The sequence below is a fragment of the Mustelus asterias genome, chromosome 14 (genome assembly GCF_964213995.1).
Source record: "Mustelus asterias chromosome 14, sMusAst1.hap1.1, whole genome shotgun sequence".
Taxonomy (NCBI): Eukaryota; Metazoa; Chordata; class Chondrichthyes; order Carcharhiniformes; family Triakidae; genus Mustelus; species Mustelus asterias.
Window position 1 is genome coordinate 16,353,459 of NC_135814.1, and position 19,746 is coordinate 16,373,204.

The window sequence follows — 19,746 nt, forward strand, 5'->3', positions numbered from 1 at the left end:
TAACTTTACATAATAGTAGTCTGTTATGTGAGACCTCGTCGAAAGCCTTTTGAAAGTCTAAATAAACCACATCCACTGGTTATCCTCGGTCAACTCTACTAGTTACATCCTCAAAGATTTCCAATAGATTCGTCAAGCATGATTTCCCCTTTATAAATCCATGCTGACTTTGCCTGATTATACCATTGCCTTCCAAATGCTGAGGGTACGAAATCCTTGATAATGGACTCCAGCAACTTCCCCAGTACCGACATAAGGCTCACTGGTCTATAGTTCCCTGTTTTCTCTCTATCTCCCTTTGTGAATAGTGGGCTTACATTAGCTACCCTCCAATCTGCAGGAACTATTCCAGAGTCCAAAGAATTTTGCAAAATAACCACCAACGGATCTACTACTTCCAGGGCCACTTCCTTAAGTACTCTGGGATGAAGATTACCAGGAGCTGGAGGTTTATCCTCCTTCAGTCCCATCAATTTCCCCAAAACCATTTCTCTAATAATGCTAATTCCTTCAGCTCCTCATTAAAACTTGTTTCTCTCAGAATGGCTCCAGGGACAAAGAGCTTGAGTACTATGGCACTGGGGCTGTTCTTGCCAAAGAGAAGGTTGAGAGGAGATTTGATCAATGATGTTCAAAATCACGAGGATTGTTGACAGAGTGGGTGGGGAGAAATGTCCCATATGAGGGAAGGGATGAGAACCAGCGGACACCAATTTAAGCTGAATGACAAAAGAATTAAAGGCAATGCGAGGAGAAACCTTTGCCCGTAGAGATTGTTTAGTATCTGGAGCGTGCTGCCTGAGAGAATGGTCAAGGAATATTTGATCATGGCTTTCAAAGTGAAATCGGATATGCGTCTAAGGGCTGTGGGAAAAGGGTAGGAGAGCGGGAATGGTGCAATTGCTCTTACACGAGAGGGCCAGTATGGATTCACTGAGTTGAATGGCCACCTTCTGTATTGTAAGCATCCCATGATTCTGTCCCGTTCACAGCCTTCTAACTCGGAGGCGTGTGTGCTACCAACTGTGCTATGGCAGAGACTGCTACATAATGGTGTGCGTCGTTAAGGAATAACGTGCTCTTAATGAATTGATTCATTTAATTTTTTTAATAAAAATCGGCATCTCTCGAGCATGGGTAGAGATGTCGATTGTATCATACATGAGACTTATTTGAGAAATGGAAAAGCGTGATGCTCAGGATTAACAAAACATGTTTAAAGAACCCTTTGACATGCACATGTCACATATAAATTTAGTTATGTGGGCTCTGTTAGGCTCCGTTCGATGCCCCTCTGCAGTTTTAACAAGCAATTTGCTCTTCTCTCCCTCACCCCCACTCTTCCCCTGTCCCCACCACCATGTTAATTCCCCCTCAACTCTGCCCTTCGATATCAGAGAGATTTCCTGTCATTCCCTTTCCCTGTGGTTTTTTTGTATCCATTGCTTTCCTTCAAGGATTTATCTTTTAAATGTTATGATTGAACTTGCTTCAATCGTTGCTTTTTCTGTATCCTACCAATCGAAAATCAGGAATCCATCAGCAATTGCCAGCCGGTGTTGTGAAGTCTTGTATGAAAAGATGAAAGATTTACATTTATATAGTGCCTTTCATGACCTCAGAACGTCCCAAGGATCATTGTCACAGCCAATGAAGTACTTTTGAATGGTAGACATTGTTACAAAGTGTGGAATTACAACAAGGGCTTGGAATGAGAACAGGATTGGATTTCCTAGTAATAGCATCCCCTTTTGCCCCCACCGCCTCCCCGCACACTTGAATTCCCTTTGATGCACTCTGTCCAAGATGACACAGAATGGTAACTTGAGCAAGGGCGGCACGGTGGCATAGTGGTTAAAACATTGCTGCCTCACAGCGTCAGGGACCAGTGTTCGATACCCGGCTTGAGTCACTGTCTATGCAGAGTCTGCACGTTCTCCCCATGTCTGCGTGGGTTTCCTCCCACAGACGTGCTGGTTAGGTGCATTGGCCATGCTAAATTCTCCCTCCGTGTACCCAAACAGGCGCCGGACTGTGGCAACTAGGGGACTTTCACGGTAACTTCATTGCAGTGTTAATGTAAGCCTACTTGTGACAATAAATAAACTTAAAAAGGTGACTGAGGCCTGACACTTCCTGTAGAGTCAACAAAGATCAAACCACTTTAGCAGGGAATGAACAGACTTTGATAACGTGACTATATTGTTAGCAGTTTCAGTGTTGTGTGTACCAAAAATAGGCGCCTCATTTGTTTGTGTGCCTTTTGAGTTATTGCATCTGTAATTGAACACGTTTTTTCGACCCACTCTCACACACACGCACACACACGCGCACACACGCACGCACGCACGCACACACACACACACACACACACACACACACCAATGGCCCCAGTCCTTTGCTGTACCAGGAGGTGAGAGAACCTTGTGTACGCATCCCACTCCCTTGGCCTGACAGAAACCAGACGTGAATATCCATCGCAGGATGTTTTGATCTAGTCATTTTCAGAGAACATTCTGACTGTAAATACAACAGTTTTCTTAAAATATGTATTAGGGTCATGGAACTGCTTTTTTTAAAAAAAACAAGCTCTAGGAAGTTGCAGTCCATTCATATTAATCAGTTCAGTCATGCGCCTGTAGAGAAGCCTGAACAAGTCCCACTGCTGCAATCTCACAATATCAACATTGCATTTCGAAGTAATTTGCCTGGTGTCTTGCAGTTAGGATTTCAGACTTTCAGCATTGCAGCTCGGGTTTCATTTCTGTTTTGTCAAACTTTATTTAAAGAATTAATGGCTTGAACAGATATTTGTGTGAGGAGAGATAAAACACATGAACATCCTTTTTTTTTTATTTCTTCCCCCGTGCCCGGCTGGAAGAGTTAAAAATAATTCTGCCTCTTCTTCCGCGTTTCTACTCATCTTTCTGCTGAGTGTTGTGCCATTCCAGCCACTGTTGGACTTTATAAATATCCGTGTGGACCTGGGCAGTGATGATTGGTGATTAAATGCATCTCCACTCTGAGACTGGTGCAAAAGCATCTACCCAATGAGCTATGTGGCTGACCTTGCCTTGTAGAGAGATTCATCGCCACACTGCTCCGCTGATAGGTTCCTAGTTTCTCACCTCTGGACCCCCAAGGGTCTGGTGAGCAGAAAGGTTTGCAAATGTACACCCCATGTTTCAATAATGAATGATCCACAGTGCAATTTAGAATCATTGAATTCCTACAGTGCAGAAGGAGGCCATTTGGCCCATCGGCTCTGCACCGACTCAGCATCTTACCCAGGTCCACACCTTCATTCCCACCCTCTCCCTGCATCCCCCCCACCCTCCACCCACCAAAACCATCCAATCCCTGTAACCCCTAATCCCTATCTACACAACTTGGGAACCACCAATAAGGTCAACAGATGTATGGTAACACCACCACCTGCAAGTTCCTCTCCAAGTCGCTCACCATCCTGACTTGGAAATATATCTCTGTTCCTTCACCGTCGCTGGGTCAAAATCCTGGAACTCTCTCTAACAGCACTGTGGGTGTACCTACCATAGAACCATAGAATCGCTGCAGTGCAGAAGAAGGCCATAACGTCCAATGAGTCGGCACTGACTCTCTCAAAGAGCATCTTAACTCCCTCCCACCCTATTCCCGTAACCTGTGCATTTACCACAGCCAATCCACCTAACCTGCAGATCTTTAGTCACTAAGGGGCAAGTTGGCATGGCAAATCCGCCTGTCGGAGCTGTTATGTTCCTGTCATCTTTCTGGTTTCTCGAGAAAGTATTTCTTCTGTGACGTTTTTGCTCAGTCTTCCTCCACTCTATTGCTGTCTGCTTCAGCCGGTTCTGGGCGGACCCCAACTGAGATGTGAACCAGTTTCGACTCTCTCCGGGGTCAATGTAAAACCTTTCTAGTCGGGAGCATCCATCCTGAACAAATATCTTGAACAAGCCCCATAGCTCTGCTTCTATTGATAGCTGAAAAGCATAGTTGGAAATGATATTTTGATTAAAATGTGGTTATATCATGATATTATTAATCTGAAGATGCGGTCCAAGCCTTCTGGTACTAATTTGGTAGCAATCTCAAAAGTATTAAAGGCTTTATTCATGTTCCTTCAATCATATCAGCGTTTGAGAGCAGAAATCGTGATCACAAAAGCTATTTTAACAATGAATGGAAATTGGGTTAAGTTGCCTGCCAAAGGGCTGAGATATGGCTGGAAAGCTCCCAGCCACACTTTACTTTTGAGTGGCTAGTTACTGATGTTTTCACTCAGAATTCCTGCAGCAAGGATTCGCAAGTGAAGGATAAAATTGAAGGGAAAGGAAGCATGTGCACTTAAGGCCCAATTTGCTTCTTTTCCTACTTGATTGAAGGTTATTTTCCTCCGCAAATCGCCCAGTGAGTTGTATTGTGTAGCATTTTCATAACCAATATATTTTGGGCCGCGTATTGAATAGTTCTCCTGGGTCCAAGCCAAATAGTGATCAGCCCTCCTTAATATGGAACATTGCTGTTTTACACCACACTTAAAACTTTCAGGGATATTGTGTATTTAACTTGGTAAAATGTCCCAAGCCATTCTTGCCTGGGGTTAGAATTCATTCAGACACTTGACAATGGGGCTTGGGGTTCCTGGTTACAATCCCATTCGAGACTGTTAACGTTTAAAGAGAAGTTTGAACACCCAGCGATTAATTGACATAACTAGGCCATTAAATTCCACATTTCTAAACCAAAGAACTGTCGGGTATGTGAAAATAAATTGAGCAAACCAAGCATCACTAACTTAGTTTTTAAAGATTTATGCCATAAATTTATGTTATAGGTGGCACAGTGATTAGCACTGCAGCCTCACAATGTCAGGGACCCTGGTTTGATTTCAGCCTTGGGTAATTGTCTGTGTGGAGTTTGCACATTCTCCCCGTGTCTTACGTGGGTTTCCTCCGGGTGCTCTGGTTTCCTCTCGCAGTCCAAAGATGTGCAGGTTAGGCGAATTGGCCATGGTAAATTTGGGGTTATGGGGGGGGGGGGCGGGGGGGGAAGAGAGAGGAGGTGCTGGAGTAAGATGCTCTTTTGGAGAGCAGGTGTAGACTCATTGGCCGAATGGCCTCCTTTTGCACTGTAGAGATTCTATGATAAATTCAGTTCTACTTTTTACTCTCCCTCTTGCCCTACAACCCCCAAACCACCTAAGAATTCCCTTGTATTTTACACGTATCTTGAAAGTTCATTCATAGTAACTTCATTGCAGTGTGAATGTAAGCCTACTTGTGATTAATAAGTAAACCTTACTTCTCCTGGGTCCAAACCAAAGGTATGCTACAGTTCTCTGGAATTCTCTTTAATTCTTCTCAGCACTCCAGCTATTCTGTCAGGTCCAAGCTTTTATGAGGATCCTTCCATTAACTTGTGGCCACGTGACCCTCCAGCTTTCCTTTCAGATCTCAAAAAGGTGGAGCCCTGTGACCAGGTGTGGACTTTACTGCTTTCGAGCTGTGGGTTTTGAACATTCAGAATATCCCTGGTTCCTAACAGTGCTCTCTGCTCCTAGTTTCATCGCTGCTGGCAGATGTTTTCCCTCTCAGTTCCAAGCTGACTGTGGCTGCAAAGTGAAAACTTTCTGAGGGGAACATCCAACTCAGCAAAAACAAAACTGTTCTAATCCCCACATCGTATCTCCATGGTAATGGGGTGCTTAGAGCAGAAATTTAAACTTTATTTACCTCCAAAACAACCCTTTGATTCTGTGACCCACATTAATAATTTCTTTCTCTACTGGATAGAAGTGCCTTCGGACATCCTTAGGTCCACAAAGAAATCCCCTGGTTTACAAAGCTGCTTTCAGCTTCTATTTTCATTGGAAACTGCATGAATAATTTAAATAGAAGCAAAATACTGCAGATATTGGAATCTGAAACAAAAACAGAAAATGCTGGAAAATCTCAGCGGGTCTGACAGCATTTGTGGAGAGAAAATAGAACCAAGGTTTCGAGTCTGGATGATCCTTTGTCAGAGCTCTGGCGAAGGGTAATCCAGACGCGAAACGTTGACTCTATTCTCTCTCCGCGGATGCTGTCTGACCTGCTGAGATTTTCCAGCATTTTCTGTGTGAATAATTTAAACCCCTTACTGGAATAATTGTTGTCACCAGAACTCTTCCAAAAGTTCAATGATGGGGCGTCCAGTGTTAAGTTTCTCCCCATCAACTCTGACCTTATTGTCTAACCACAACTCACCTTTGAACTGTAATTAAACCTGACTTGTTTGATTTGCATTTACAGCAGTATTGTGTTTACCAGTTTCTGATCTACATTTTTGAAAAAAATGCAACACCCCATCTAAAAGTTATTTTCTGAAACGTGTGAATTATAAAACTAGATATTCATGAAACTGGATTATGTCAATCTTGATACTTACTTGAAGCAATGTTATTATTTTACAGTGTAGAAGTTAGTTTAAGCCTGTTTTTGAGGCTTGCAGTTGAATAACAAACACTGGAAGTCTGACGTTTGGCTAGAAAATCTGACCGATTGCTGAAAATCTGGTAGCAATAAAGTTGGTGCTTCAAATATATACCGTGGCATGGTGGTTAACACTGCTGCCTCACAGCTCCAAGGACCCAGGGTTGATTCACAGCTTGGGTGACTGTCTGCGCAGAGTCTGCACATTCTCCCCGTGTCTGATTGGGTTTCCTCCAGGTGCTCCGGTTTCCTCCCACAGTCCGAAAGACATGCTGGTTAGGTGCATTGGCCATGCTAAATTCTCCCTCAGTGTACCCGAACAGGCGACGGAGTGTGGCGACTAGGGGATTTTCACAGTAACTTCATTGCAGTGTTAATGTAAGCCTACTTGTGACACAAACTTTAACTTTAAATATATGCAGTATTTGGTTGCAATGGATTAGCAAAACCAATCGAAGGGATCTTTTCTTTCACTCAATTCCGAGAAGGCAGACTGGTGGTTGCAAAGCCCTACCCCACCCACAGTCCTCTAGGTATCTTTGTCAAAGAGGTGTGCGTGAGCCTGGCTACTGACTGTCAGCACAGTTTGTTCAACCATGTTGTTGGAATTAAGACCAATCGGTTGCCAGGTTACTCCACACTATCACCCCCCAACCAATCCTTGAGATGTCGGTTGTGTGCCACCAATCCTACCCAACTAAGACCAGCAAACACAGATGGGTCTGGAAGCTCTCAGTTTGTTGACCTCTGACTCCATGTGGTATTGAGATTGAGGGTGCTGCGTTTCCATTGATTTTATTTCATACCCTTCCTCCAATGCTTCACCTAAAATCTGAACGCCCTTCCCATTTGCACGTTACCAATCTAGCATTGTGCCGATGGGTTATTGCTTTGTACCGCCTTGAAGAAAGACGGGAGTTCTAATGTCTCGCTTTCAGAAATGTTTGAAAGGTTGTTGAAAATCTGGTCGTCCGTCTGTTGTAACTGAAACAGGTAAGGTTGCTTTCATAACTGCTTAGGAATAGATCCAAGGTGTTGAGTACTTGGTGGTCACACAAATGGCTCTTGACATGACCATTGCCTGGGATGAAGGTATGCTTTATCATTGAATGTTTGCTGCCATCACACTCTGCCTGTGGTGTGACTAATAAAGTCCAAGGCAATTGTATTACACTAATTAGTGACTGCCTCTACCTGTGGCTGCTTTGGACTTGTGCTAATAGCTTCAATCACCTGATTTTCGCGGCTGAATTGAGCAATCAGTTGACGGGACCCAGCGGTTATTTGTGATTCAAAGTGAAATGTTACTGTTGGATGGAATTCCGGGCATTTTATGCCAGTGCTTGCATTCTGAGATTCTGTGCGGTTGTTCTTTGAAAGTACAAATTGTTGGCCATGATGATTTGACTGACTGTTGCTGCCACCCTTACCGACAGTACGTTGGGAGCGTCAATGATTGGGGTGCGACCAAATTGGCAAAATGACTTTTGCGACGATATTTAAAAAGGCGAAATCCTCGTGAAGGTTGGTGGGGAAGTGACACTCTGCCAATCTGCTAACGTGATCAGATTTGTGTCGGGAAGTGAACTTGTAAACTGCAAATTTTTTTCTCTCGCAAACAAACAAGGCTCTCTTGACTCTTAACCCCACAAAAGTAACTCTTGACGGCAATCTCTTGGGTGCAGCACCCCTTTAATGGTTACCAACCCTTTGAGCACTGTGACCGTGCTTCTGCCACTAATTGTAGCCCCAACAGATTCACAAAAAAATGAAACGCAGCGAATGCTGCAAATCTGAAATGAGCATTGAAAACTCTCTGAGGGGAGAAATCGAGCTAACGTTTCAAGTGGGTGACGTTCCATCCTGAAATTACCAACTCAATTTGTTGCAAGGCTAGTTCTTTGGACGTGGGAACAAGTCAGGAGGAAGCCTGCCTTTCCCCAAGGTTGTGCAATAAAATACTTGTGCACTTGGGAGGTTTCGCTCAGCGCTCAAAGGGTTAACAAAAGCAATTGAAGTTTGACTTAGCCTGGCTGAAGAATTGATGGTGTGGGTGAATGGGGCGCTATCTTCCTCTGTGGCTTGCATGCATGTGGGTGTTGGTTCCAAAATGGGACAAAAGCTTTCCCCAACGTTCGAGGACTGAAGCAATATTTTAAAACTGTTTTGCTGATTTTATTTTCACAGCGGGCAGATAGCAGACTTGCTCGATACCAAAGAACTGCTGGAGACTTGTGTGGATGATGTCATAGGAGTGCCGGTTGCCATGACAGCGGCAGGAATGTCAGAAGACTCGGTTCAAAGGTTGACCTCTGCTGGAATAACTGAGAGTGTATGTGGGAAACCAGATTCGGCTGGTAAGAGGCAGGTTGCTTCGAGCGCTTTGCTAATGTGATCGTGGGATAAGGAGTGTTGTGTGTATATAATTTGAGGCGCACAGTTTTATAAATAATAATTGCACTTGTATAGTTCTTCTTCACTTCAAAACAATGCCACACACTGAATTAATTTTGTGTTGCAGTGTGTTTCAGTGCCAGTAAAGTTTATTTATTAGTCACAAGTAGGCTTACAATAACACTGCAATGAAGTTACTGTGAAAATCGCCTGGTCGCCACACTCCGGCGCCTGTTCGGGTACACTGAGGGAGAATTTAGCATGGCCAATGCACCCAACCAGCACATCTTTCGGGACTGTGCGAGGAAACTGGAGCACCCGGAAGAAACCCAATCAGACACGGGGAGAACGTGCAAACTCCGCACAGACAGTGACCCAAGCTGGGAATCGAACCTGGATCCCTGGCGCTGTGAGGCACCAGTGCTTGCCACTGTGACACCATGCCACCCCACCGTACCAGTAGAGTTGAAGGTGTGACATTTATTTAAAGATTATTTATTATCCAAGGGCACTTGTGTAAAGCTTAAGTGATCTCTTCATACACCACGGATAGTTTCTGACAATCTTCTGTCAAGCTCGGTCCACTTTCCAGTACGCCTGGGTGAAATACTCTGCCGGGGAGTCGGTGCAGACTCAATGGGCCAAATGGCCTCCTTCTGCATTGTAGGGTTTCTATGATTCTCGGTAAAAAAGGCTGATTCCAGAACACCGAGGACGCCAGAGCGATTGAAGGTGGCCGGCCAGCAAATATCTAGACCAACGCGAAGACTTGCATTTGAAACTTGCAGAAGTAATTCGGTGTGTGGCCATGGTTTTGAAGTGATGAAGAACTGTCTAAGTGCAATTATTATTTATAAAACAGTGCACCTCAAATTATATACACACAACACTCCTTATCCCGCTATCACATTAGATCGGTTCCAGATCTCAAAACCCTGGAACTCTGTACCTCCCTGTAAGGTATCGGCAAACCTTTAAATGCCAATGTTATCGCCATTACTTGACTTATTTTACCTTCCTTCCTGTATTTGGCATCCTGCATTATGGGCCTTGGGCCTTCATTTAGTGGTTTGCTAATTTAAACAGAAGATTCCAGTTAATTGAACTTTGCCTGATTGTCCATATTGGCGTATTCCTTACATTGGTGTTACTGATTTTCATGTTTAGATTTTCCATGGCCTTGCCCTCTCTCAACGTTGTTTAACCTCCTCGGACCCTGTCATTCTCCAAGATCTCTGAGCCTCTTCAGATCTGGCTTTTTGAGCATCCCTGATTTTTATTACTGCACCATCAGCAGCCATATCTTCAGCTGCTGACACCCGAAACTCCCTCCCTAAACCTCTCTGCCTCACTACTTCCCTCCCTCCTTTAAGTAACTCTTTAATAATTACCTCTTTGAGGCCAAGCTTTGAATCACTTGTCCTAACATTTTCTTATGTGGCTCAGTGTCAAACTTTGTGGATATTGTTACTACATTAACAGTGTTGGAGGGTCAGTGCAAGTCTTCGCGTTGGTCTCGATACTTGCTGCTTGGCCATCATCGCTCTGGTGTCCTCCGTGTTCTGGAGTCAGTCTTTCCTACCTAGAATCATAGAAACCCTACAATGCAGAAGGAGGCCATTTGGCCCATTGAGTCTGCACTGACTCTCTTTTACCCAGGCGTACTCCCCCATCCTATCCCTGTCACCCCATACATTTAGCATGGCCAATCCACATAGCCTGCACATTCTATAATCCCCATAGTACAGAAGGAGACCATTCGGCCTATCAAGTCTGTACCGACCACAATCCCACTCAGGCCCTATTTCCTGTAACCTAATCCCCCTGACACTAGGGTCAATTTAGCATGGCCAATCAACATATCACGCCATCTTTAGAGTGTGGGAGGAAACCGGAGCACCCGGAGGAAACCCACACAGACACAGGGAGAACATGGAAACTCCACACAGTCACCCAAGGCCAGAATCGAACCTGGGTCCCTGGCGATGTGAAGCAGCAGTGCTAACCACTGTGCCACCGTGCCGCCCATAACGTTGGAATGTGGGACCCAGAGGAAACCCATGCAGACACTGCAGAAACTCCACACAGTCACCCGAGGCCGGAATCGAACCCGGAGCTAGACCGACATACACAAACAGGTACAAAGAACAACAAAGAACAATACAGCACAGGAACAGGCCCTTCGGCCCTCCAAGCCCGTGCCGCTCCCTGGTCCAAACTAGACCATTCTAGGTAGTATAAATATTGCACCGCAATGTGAATTCTCCATGGTGAGTTGAGCAAGGAGACTACATCAAAGCAAGGCCTAGTTTTAGGTCAATACAATGGGTGAATTATATTGCTTGATGTATTTGCCTCAGCAGTCAACACTGTTCCCTGAGAATAATCAAATTTCCAATCGAGTAATGAAAAAGTTGGCCCATCGGCTTGTTGCTAGAGATTCCTCCGAATGGGTTGGGGATGGTGGGGGAGGCTCGACGTATGAATTGCGTTAACAATGGGAACTCATTTGTTTAACTGCTTGTTACTGATCCCTTTTGCCCCTCTTCATGTTCCAGCATTGGATGAAGTAGTGGCAAGGCTGAAGCAGCTCCAGATAGAGAACAGCCCTGTTCCTGGAACCAGGTCCAACATCAATATCGGTGTGAGCGTCAATCACCAGGTAGGAATGAGATTGGCGGCTTTACCGTGGTTTCAACTGAGATATCTGTGTCAAATCAATACTCTCTCTTCACCAAGTGAAGCTGCTGGCCAGTACGCATGTACTGATGATGGCACAACTCCTATTCCAGGTTAAAGTGAATTGTTAATGTTCTAAATTGAATGCAAATTCTACTTCTGTTGTCTGTTGAGGCATCACAAAGCCTCAAATGGGCAAAGGCCTTTCAACCTGTAAGAATATAAGGAGTCGGGGCTAATCTCTTTGGCCCTTCAAGCTATCTCTGCTGTTTGATAAGACTATGGGTGATTTAGCTTTTTTTTTTATTTTGGGATGTGAGTATCGCTGGCTAGGCCAGCATTTATCACCCATCCCTAACTGCTCTTGAGAAGGTGGTGGTGATCCAGCCTTCATGAACCACAGCAGTCCATGTGCTGTGGGGGCATTCCAGGATTTTGACCTTGAGATGGTGGAAGAACACTAAATTGTTCCAAGTCCGGAAGCTGTGTGACTCGGAGGAGAGCTTGCAGGTTGTGGTGTTCCCGTGCTTGGTTGAGGTCATTGGGTTGCATTGAAGTTTCATATGAAGCAATTTTTAAAAGCGGCATCTCGGCCTTTTGGCTAAGATGCAAATGAGCTCAAGCCTTGGAGGAGGAACCTCCCCCTTCTCCAATCAGCTTGGCTCATGTAGATCAGGCCCAGGACAGGGTAATTTGGTCGCTTGCCCTGTCTTGCCAGCCTGGATCGGAAATGTCTCAACTTGTTGAGACTCTGAATTGGACTTGATTTGATTGAATTGGAAAAGTTTTTTTTTTTTTTAATTTGCTGGCCTTGCCCTTTTAGGCGGTGGAGGTCCTGGTTTGGATTCGTCGAATCCCTACAGTACAGAAGGAGGCCATTCAGCCCATGTGTCTGTACCGACCACAATCCTACCCAGGCCCTATTCCCGTAACCCCACACATTTACCCTGCTGGTCCCCCCGACACTAGGGTCAATTTAGCCTGGCCAATCAACCTAACCCACACATTTTTGGACTGTGGGAGGAAACCTGAGCACCTGGAGGAAATCCAGGCAGACACGGGGAGAATGTGCGCACTCCACACAGACAGTGACCCAAGGCCAGAATTGAACCTGGGAGCCTGGCGCTGTGAGGCAGCAGTGCTAACCACTATGCAACCAGGCCGCCCCTGTGTTCTCGAAGGATCCTTGACCCCAGCTTCCCTTCAATCCCTTAATCCAAAGGATTTTTTAGTCTTTCTCTGGAATAGACTCAATGATGGAGCATCCACAGCCCTGAAGTCGAGAATTCCAAAGATTTATAACCATCTCTGTGAAGCAATGCACTCTAATGCCAGTCCAAAATGGCTGACCCCTTATTCTAAAATTGTGGCCCCTATCATGCCATTCCTCCCATATGTTCAAGTTACGCTATCATTGGTTACATTCCACTCATTTCATCAAAACCTTCCTTCAAACACACTGATTCCTGATGATATTTGAAGGAAGTCCATTCTCCAGTTTCACCGGATGTTAACATCCCAAGAAGTTTTCTCCTGTTTGTGTCAATGAATAGCTCAAACTATGGCATCACACAGCAACGTTTTAAATATTGCCTTCATGAAAGAAAACATCTCTAATGCTGATGATATTCTTGGCGTTGGAGTCCAGAGAGAGTGTGTTTCTGAAAAGGCCGATTGATTTAAAAATGTCGTCTTTGTGTCAGGATGAAATTGTTAAGTTGATGGACAAGGACCTCAAGAACACAACCAATGTCACGTGCCCGATTCCTCCCGAGGACATGAAAAGTAACAGTTTGAAAGTGCAGACGGAGGTTGGCGTGAAGGTAAAACATTGACGAGGGTTCATTTTATACAATCTAAGTAACCTGACTGTTGACATTATGACAAGTTTAGAAATGCCTAAGAGGGACAAGTTTGGAAATATCTAAGACCTTTTTCCCTCCAGTCAACAGGTTCACTTATATTTTCAAACCTTTCCTAGCTGCACTTATCTCGCCTTTTTAAGCCGATAGTGCAGCAATTGTAATCCTCGGCTGGAATTTTCCAGCCCTTTCCGGCAGCGGGGTCATCCAGTCCCTCCAAAGTCAACGGGCACTTGAATGGCTCGCCACGCTCGCTGCGGGGGGAACCTGCCGCAGTGGGGCCAGAAAATCCACAGCCCTTGTTTCTAAAGCTGCCTAACCTGATATCATCAACACTCATGATCCTGGTGTAAAATCGAACTGAGCGTTTTGATAGACCGTGATTAAATATAATGGACTGGCTGCCTTTAGCCGAGATTTGCTGTCAGTTGGTGAAGCTGGAAACGTGAATCAGCCCAGGAGTTACCTTTGGCTCCATGATGGCGCTTTCACTTCTGGGTCAGAGGTTGCGGGTTCTGGTCCCATTCTCGGGGACAAAATGGAGGCTGACCCTTCAGTGCCACACTCGGAGAGTGTTAAAGGTGCCATCTGTCAAGTGAGATGTGAAGTTAAAGGCCCCATCTGTCCCCAAGGGTGGACACTAAAGACCCCAAGGCAATATTTGAAGGAGGGCAGGGGAGTTCCTTTTGCTGTCCAAGCCAATACCTATTCCTCGACTTGCATCACCAAGCAAAGGATTATCCAGTCATTGTGACGTTGCTGCTTCTGGAACCTTGCTGTGTGAAAATTGACTGCCGTGTTTCCGACATTACAACGGTGATTAAAAAGGAAGTACTTGACTGGCTGTTTGAGACACCTGAAGGCTGTAAAAGGCGATATCTGAAATACAATTCTTCCTGTCAGTGCTGCTGGTGACCTGGTTAGGGGCCAGGCTTGTCCAAGTGCCCACTCTACGCTGGGCACAACTGTCATGCCTGTGCTTGTGACTGGATTCCTATCTGTCGGAGCTGCGAATGTTCACCTAGATAAGTAACTTCAGAGAAAATCTCAATCAGAACCCGTTGAATTTATAAGACTTGAAAGCAGGAATCTTAATAAATTGGATTTAAGTGGCTTGCAGTGTCCGCCCTGTGTTGTACACAGTCCAGTCAATCAGTGACACTTCGCAATGCGTGTGAAGGAATCCAAATTGTTAATGTCATAGAGGTTTACAGCATGGAAACAGGCCCTTCAGCCCAACTTGTCAATGCCACCCATTTTGTTTTAACCACTAAGCTCGTCCCAATTGCCCGCGTTTGACCCATATCCCTCTATATCCATGTAACTGTCTAAATGCTTTTTAAAAGACAAAATTGTACCTGCTTCTACTACTACCGCTGGCAGCTTGTTCCAGACACTCGCCTCCCTCTGTGTGGAAAAGATTGGCTGTCTGGACCCTTTCGTATCTCTCCCCTCTCACCTTAAATCTATGCCCTCTAGTTTTAGACTCCCCTACCTTTGGGAAAAGATATCTAGCTGATCTGTGCCCCTCATTATTTTATAGACCTCTATAAGATCACCCCTCAGCCTCCTACGCTGCAGGGAAAAAAAATCCCAGTCTATCCAGCCTCTCCTCATAATTCAAATCATCAAGTCCCGATAGCATCCTGGTAAATAATGTGTTAAAATTCTGTGCAGGTCACATAAGCCTGGATTGATGGGGAACTTTTGAATTAAGTGCTGCTGTAAAGAGCCTCCTATAAAATAATTTGTTCAAATTTTAATCTAAAATTTAGAAGAACCTCTGATATTCCAGGCAGAGTTGTGGCTTTGTGTCTTTTTAACCGCGGGGCAGTGAGATATGGCTAGAGGGGCTTGTGTGCTGTACACTCTATCCCTGTTAATAAGGTGCGTATTATTGTTTAGATTCTTTGATAATAGTTTTACATCTTTCTTCCCAGGTGGCGCGAGATGATACCAGACTGAATGACAATAACTTGAACCTGTTTGACACAGCCTTCAGCTGCAGGTCAGGACATGACTTTTTCACAATAGAATTTTCATTTTGGGGCCAAATGTAATTTCTTTGAAGATTTTTTTTTTATTCGTCCAATGTTTTCCCCCTGAGAGTGCTGATTCTCCCCCTGGTACATTTCCACCGAAGCAGGCAACCCCTCAATAATGTTTTAAAATTTATTTATTAGTGTCACGAGTAGGCTTACATTAACACTGCAGTGAATTTACTGTGAAAATCCCCTGGTTGCCACACTCTGTTCGGGTACACTGAGGGAGAATTTACCATGGCCAATGCACCTAACCAGCACGTCTTTCGGACTGTGGGAGGAAACCGGAGCAGCCGGAGGAAACCCACGCAGATACGGGGAGAATGTGCAAACTCCACACAGGCACCCGAGGCTGGAATCGAACCCGGGTCCCTGGCACTGTGAGGCAACAGTGCCAACCACTCTGCTACTGTGCTGCCCTCACTCACATGGGCTATTCTTTGGACAAGGAACACACAGTTTGCATGCTGGTGTAGCAAGCCGTTAATCTAAATGGGACGTTGACCTTTACTGCAGGGAGATTGGAGTATAAGAATTGCTCCAATTGTACAGGATTTTGGTGAGATCACATCTGGAGTACTGTGTTGCAGTTTTGGTCTCCACATTTAAGAAAGGATTTACTTGCATTGGAAGTGGTACAGGGAAGGTTCATTAAATTGGTCCCTGGGATGAGGGCATCGTCCTATGATTGGGTGGACACTCAGAGATTGTTTCTACCGATGGGGCGGGGAACCTAAATCACAGGAGTACAGTCTCCGGATAAGGGCCCAATCCTTTCGGACTGAGATGAGAAATTGCTTCAAAGGATTGGAAATCCTTGGAATTCTCTACCCCAGGAGGTTGTGTTTTTCCATTGTTGAATGCATTTATGGCTGGGGTAGGCAGATTTAAGGTTTAAAATTCATTTATTAGTGTCACAAGTAGGCTTACAGTAACACTGCAATGAAGTTACTATGAAAATCCCCTAGTCGCCACACTCTGGTGCCTGTTCGGGTACACTGTGGTCCTTTGGGAAGTTAAGCGATATGGGGAGCCACTGGGAAAATGGAGGTGAAGCCCAAGATCAGCCATGATTGTATTGGATGATGGAGCGGGCCCAGTGGGCCAAGTAGCCAATTCCTGCTCCTACTCCTTGGGTGTCTGCAACCCTAGATGGTGGTTGTTAGCAAGTTATTTGACCGAATGGAGTTCGCAGCATTCAAATGAAAACCTGCCCTTGCATCATATTTGACACACATTTTCCTGCGTATGCAGGCAAAGACTCTCAGACCCACTTGTATAGTTCCCTTAGCCAGATGGGCGCCAGGGATCTAGTTATATCGATATCTTCGATATCTTTTCTCCTTCTAATGGTGCACCTATACTGCGCCATACAGTACGCAGGGAGCGCTGCACATTTGGAAGTGCTGCCTTTCGAATGAGATGTTAAACTGCTCAGGCGAATGTACAAGATCCCACGGCGCCACTTCAAAGAGGAGTAGGGGAGTTAGATCCTGGTCAAGAAGCAAGTTGTTTCCTTGCCCTGTTGTTCCTATCCTGGCCACTAGATGGTGCATGAGAGTGGCCTAGATTAGAATTACTATCCCCCAATCCCCCATCACATGTTCCTCCTTTCACAGTGCTCCCCCTCCTCTTGTTAGATATGATGTGTGTTTTGGGCCTCAGTCTCCTTTCACGATTCTATGCAACAAAATGCTGAAGTATAATTGTGTGTCTTTGTTCCGTAACTAGTTTAAATGTTTCTGATTAGAATGTCTTTATGAAGATTTGGGAAGGTTTCAGTTTAACCTGTTACTGAAAAGTGACAATTTTTAAACATGGTTACGGTTTAATGTATACCCATCTCCCAGCGCCTTGATTAGTTTAGTTCGCAATCAATGAAGCTGTGTGGACCAGGAAGACTAGAGTGTTTCCCCGAGTTAGTTGGTCTCAGATTGGGTGTCAGTGAGGGGAGCTGGAATTTTCCTCCGTGACTTTGGGTTCGCGAAGGGACAATCAACTCGAGTCCAGAGATCCTGGTCTCTGCTCAACAACTGCTGCCACAGCTGTGTCTGTATAATCTCCCAAAAATGATGCCTTCAATAACCCGGCCTTCAATAACCCGACCTCCCAAAAATGATGCCTTCAATACCTCATACCCACCATCCCCGGGTTCAATAACCCGTCAGGACTCATTTTCTTGACTAGCTGGATGAGGTACTGAAGGGTTTCCATGGAACCTCAGTGGAACATATGAACTAGGAGCAGGAGTAGGCCATCTGACCTCTCAAGCCTGCTCCGCTATTCAATAAGATCATAGCTGACCTTTTCATGGACTCAGCTCCACTTACCCGCCCGCTCACCATAACCCTTAATTCCTTTACTGTTCAAAAATGTATCTATCCTTACCTTAAAAATTTTCAATGAGGTAGCCTCAACTGCTTCACTGGGCAGGGAATCCCACAGATTCACAATCCTTTGGGTGAAACTCAGTACTAAAACTGTTCCCCCTTATTTTGAGGCTAAGCCCCCTAGTTCTAGTTTTACCTGCCAGTGGAAACAACTTCCCTTCTTCTATCTTATCTATTCCCTTCATAATCTTATATGTTTCTATAAGATCTCCACTCATTCTTCTGAATTCCAATGACTATAGTCCCAGTCTACTCGGTCTCTCTTCACAAGCCAACCCTCTCAGCTCCAGAATCAACCTAGTGAATCTCCTCTGCACCCCCTCCAGTGCCAGTACATCCTTTCTCAAGTAAGGAGTGTTCAGACATCCCCAAAAAGGCAGAATTGCCTGGGTCTGAGGGACAATATCACTTGTCAGTTGACACTGATGCCCGTTAACCTGCTTTCTGCCACTAGCGGTCGATATTGTGACAATGCAGCTCATTGTGATCATGTTCATATTTTCAGCAGGGGATCAGGAGCTGGGGAAACCATTTTAGCGACGAGCAAAATCCCAGAGCGACAAGGTTCCTGGGGCCCAGTGAAAGCCAATCCAGTCAGCACTGCGTTCAACCTGTAAGTACTTCCAGGGGTAAAACCCTCGCTTCATTGCAATTGAGGTTAAAACATCTGTGATGGGGGCAAGCGATTCTACCCAGTCACCGATTTACAAATGGGACAAATTCTGGATCAGATACGATCACAAAATAATTAACTGAAAAAGGCGAGAGCTGTGATATCAAAGCAACAATCCCAATGCAGGAATTGGGAGCAGGAGTAGGCCAATCGGCCCTTTCGAGCCTGCTCTGCCATTCGATAAGGTCATCACTCATCTGGTTGTGGTCTTGACTCCACTTTCTTGCCTAAGCTCCATAAATCTTCACCCCCCCCCAATAACTGTTCACCCCCCCCCAATAACTGTTCACCCCCCCCAATAACTGTTCACCCCCCCCCAATAACTGTTCACCCCCCCCAATAACTGTTCACCCCCCCCATAACCGTTCACCCCCCCCTAACCGTTCACCCCCCCCATAACCGTTCACCCCCCCCCCATAACCGTTCACCACCCCCCCCCATAACCGTTCACCCCCCCCCCCCCCCATAACCGTTCACCCCCCCCATAACCGTTCATCCCCCCCCCCCCCCATAACCGTTCTCTCCCATCACAGCCAGACTTGATTAAGGTTGAAGTTCCAGACTGAGCATGACCCCCGCTGCCAGGATTCGCTAACCGCAGGTTGTGTCCACCACACCCGAGGGGACGTTTTCCGACTTGCTCTCTTTGTCGTACTCCTGAATTGGAATGCTTTTTGAGAAGGTGATTTGCTTTTCACCTGATGGTGTGGTCTATCTGGCTGATAAAACTGTCGTACCGCTGGGTGTGGGGGGCAAATTTGGGGATGGAGGATGAGGCGGGGGAGGGGGGGGGAAGAGTCAGAATTTATTTAACATAACAAAGAATGGGCAAAGCCTATTAGGCAATTGGTTAAAAGGGTTTGAGCAGGAGTAGGCCAATTGGCCCTTCAAGCCTGCTCTGCCATTCAACATGATCCTGGCTGATCCTCTATCTCAACGCCATATTCCAGGGGAGGCATTGGCTCAGTGGATGCCTTTAGAGTTTGGAAACATATCTATTTCCAAGTTAAATATATTTAGTGATTTTTGGCCTCCCCAGCCTTCTGTGGTAGAGAGTTCTTAATAGCCTGCTCCATTACTATCCTGGGAATGGTGACCCCTTGTTCTAGACCCCCCCCCCCCCCCAACGACCACCAGCCAACATCTCTGCATCCAGTCTGTCCAGTCCTGTCAGAATTGTGTGTGTCAGTTAGGTCCACTCTCATGCTTCTAAATTCCAGTGAGCACATCAGG

General features: G+C 45.5%; 1 protein-coding gene across 2 annotated transcripts in view; it reads left to right on the plus strand.

Moving 5' to 3' along the window:
* Positions 1-7,370: 7,370 nt before the first annotated feature.
* LOC144503516 (band 4.1-like protein 5) overlaps positions 7,371-19,746 on the plus strand; it is a 36,093-nt gene continuing 23,717 nt past the window's right edge. Inside the window, exons 1-5 of one of the 2 annotated variants that reach the window (XM_078227918.1) lie at positions 7,371-8,830; positions 11,426-11,529; positions 13,250-13,369; positions 15,349-15,416; positions 18,346-18,453. In XM_078227918.1, coding sequence (XP_078084044.1) covers positions 8,740-8,830; positions 11,426-11,529; positions 13,250-13,369; positions 15,349-15,416; positions 18,346-18,453 — 491 coding nt within the window. In that variant the 5' untranslated portion in view covers positions 7,371-8,739. The remainder of the gene's footprint in view (positions 8,831-11,425; positions 11,530-13,249; positions 13,370-15,348; positions 15,417-18,345; positions 18,454-19,746) is intronic. The other variant, XM_078227919.1, reaches the window with a different exon arrangement.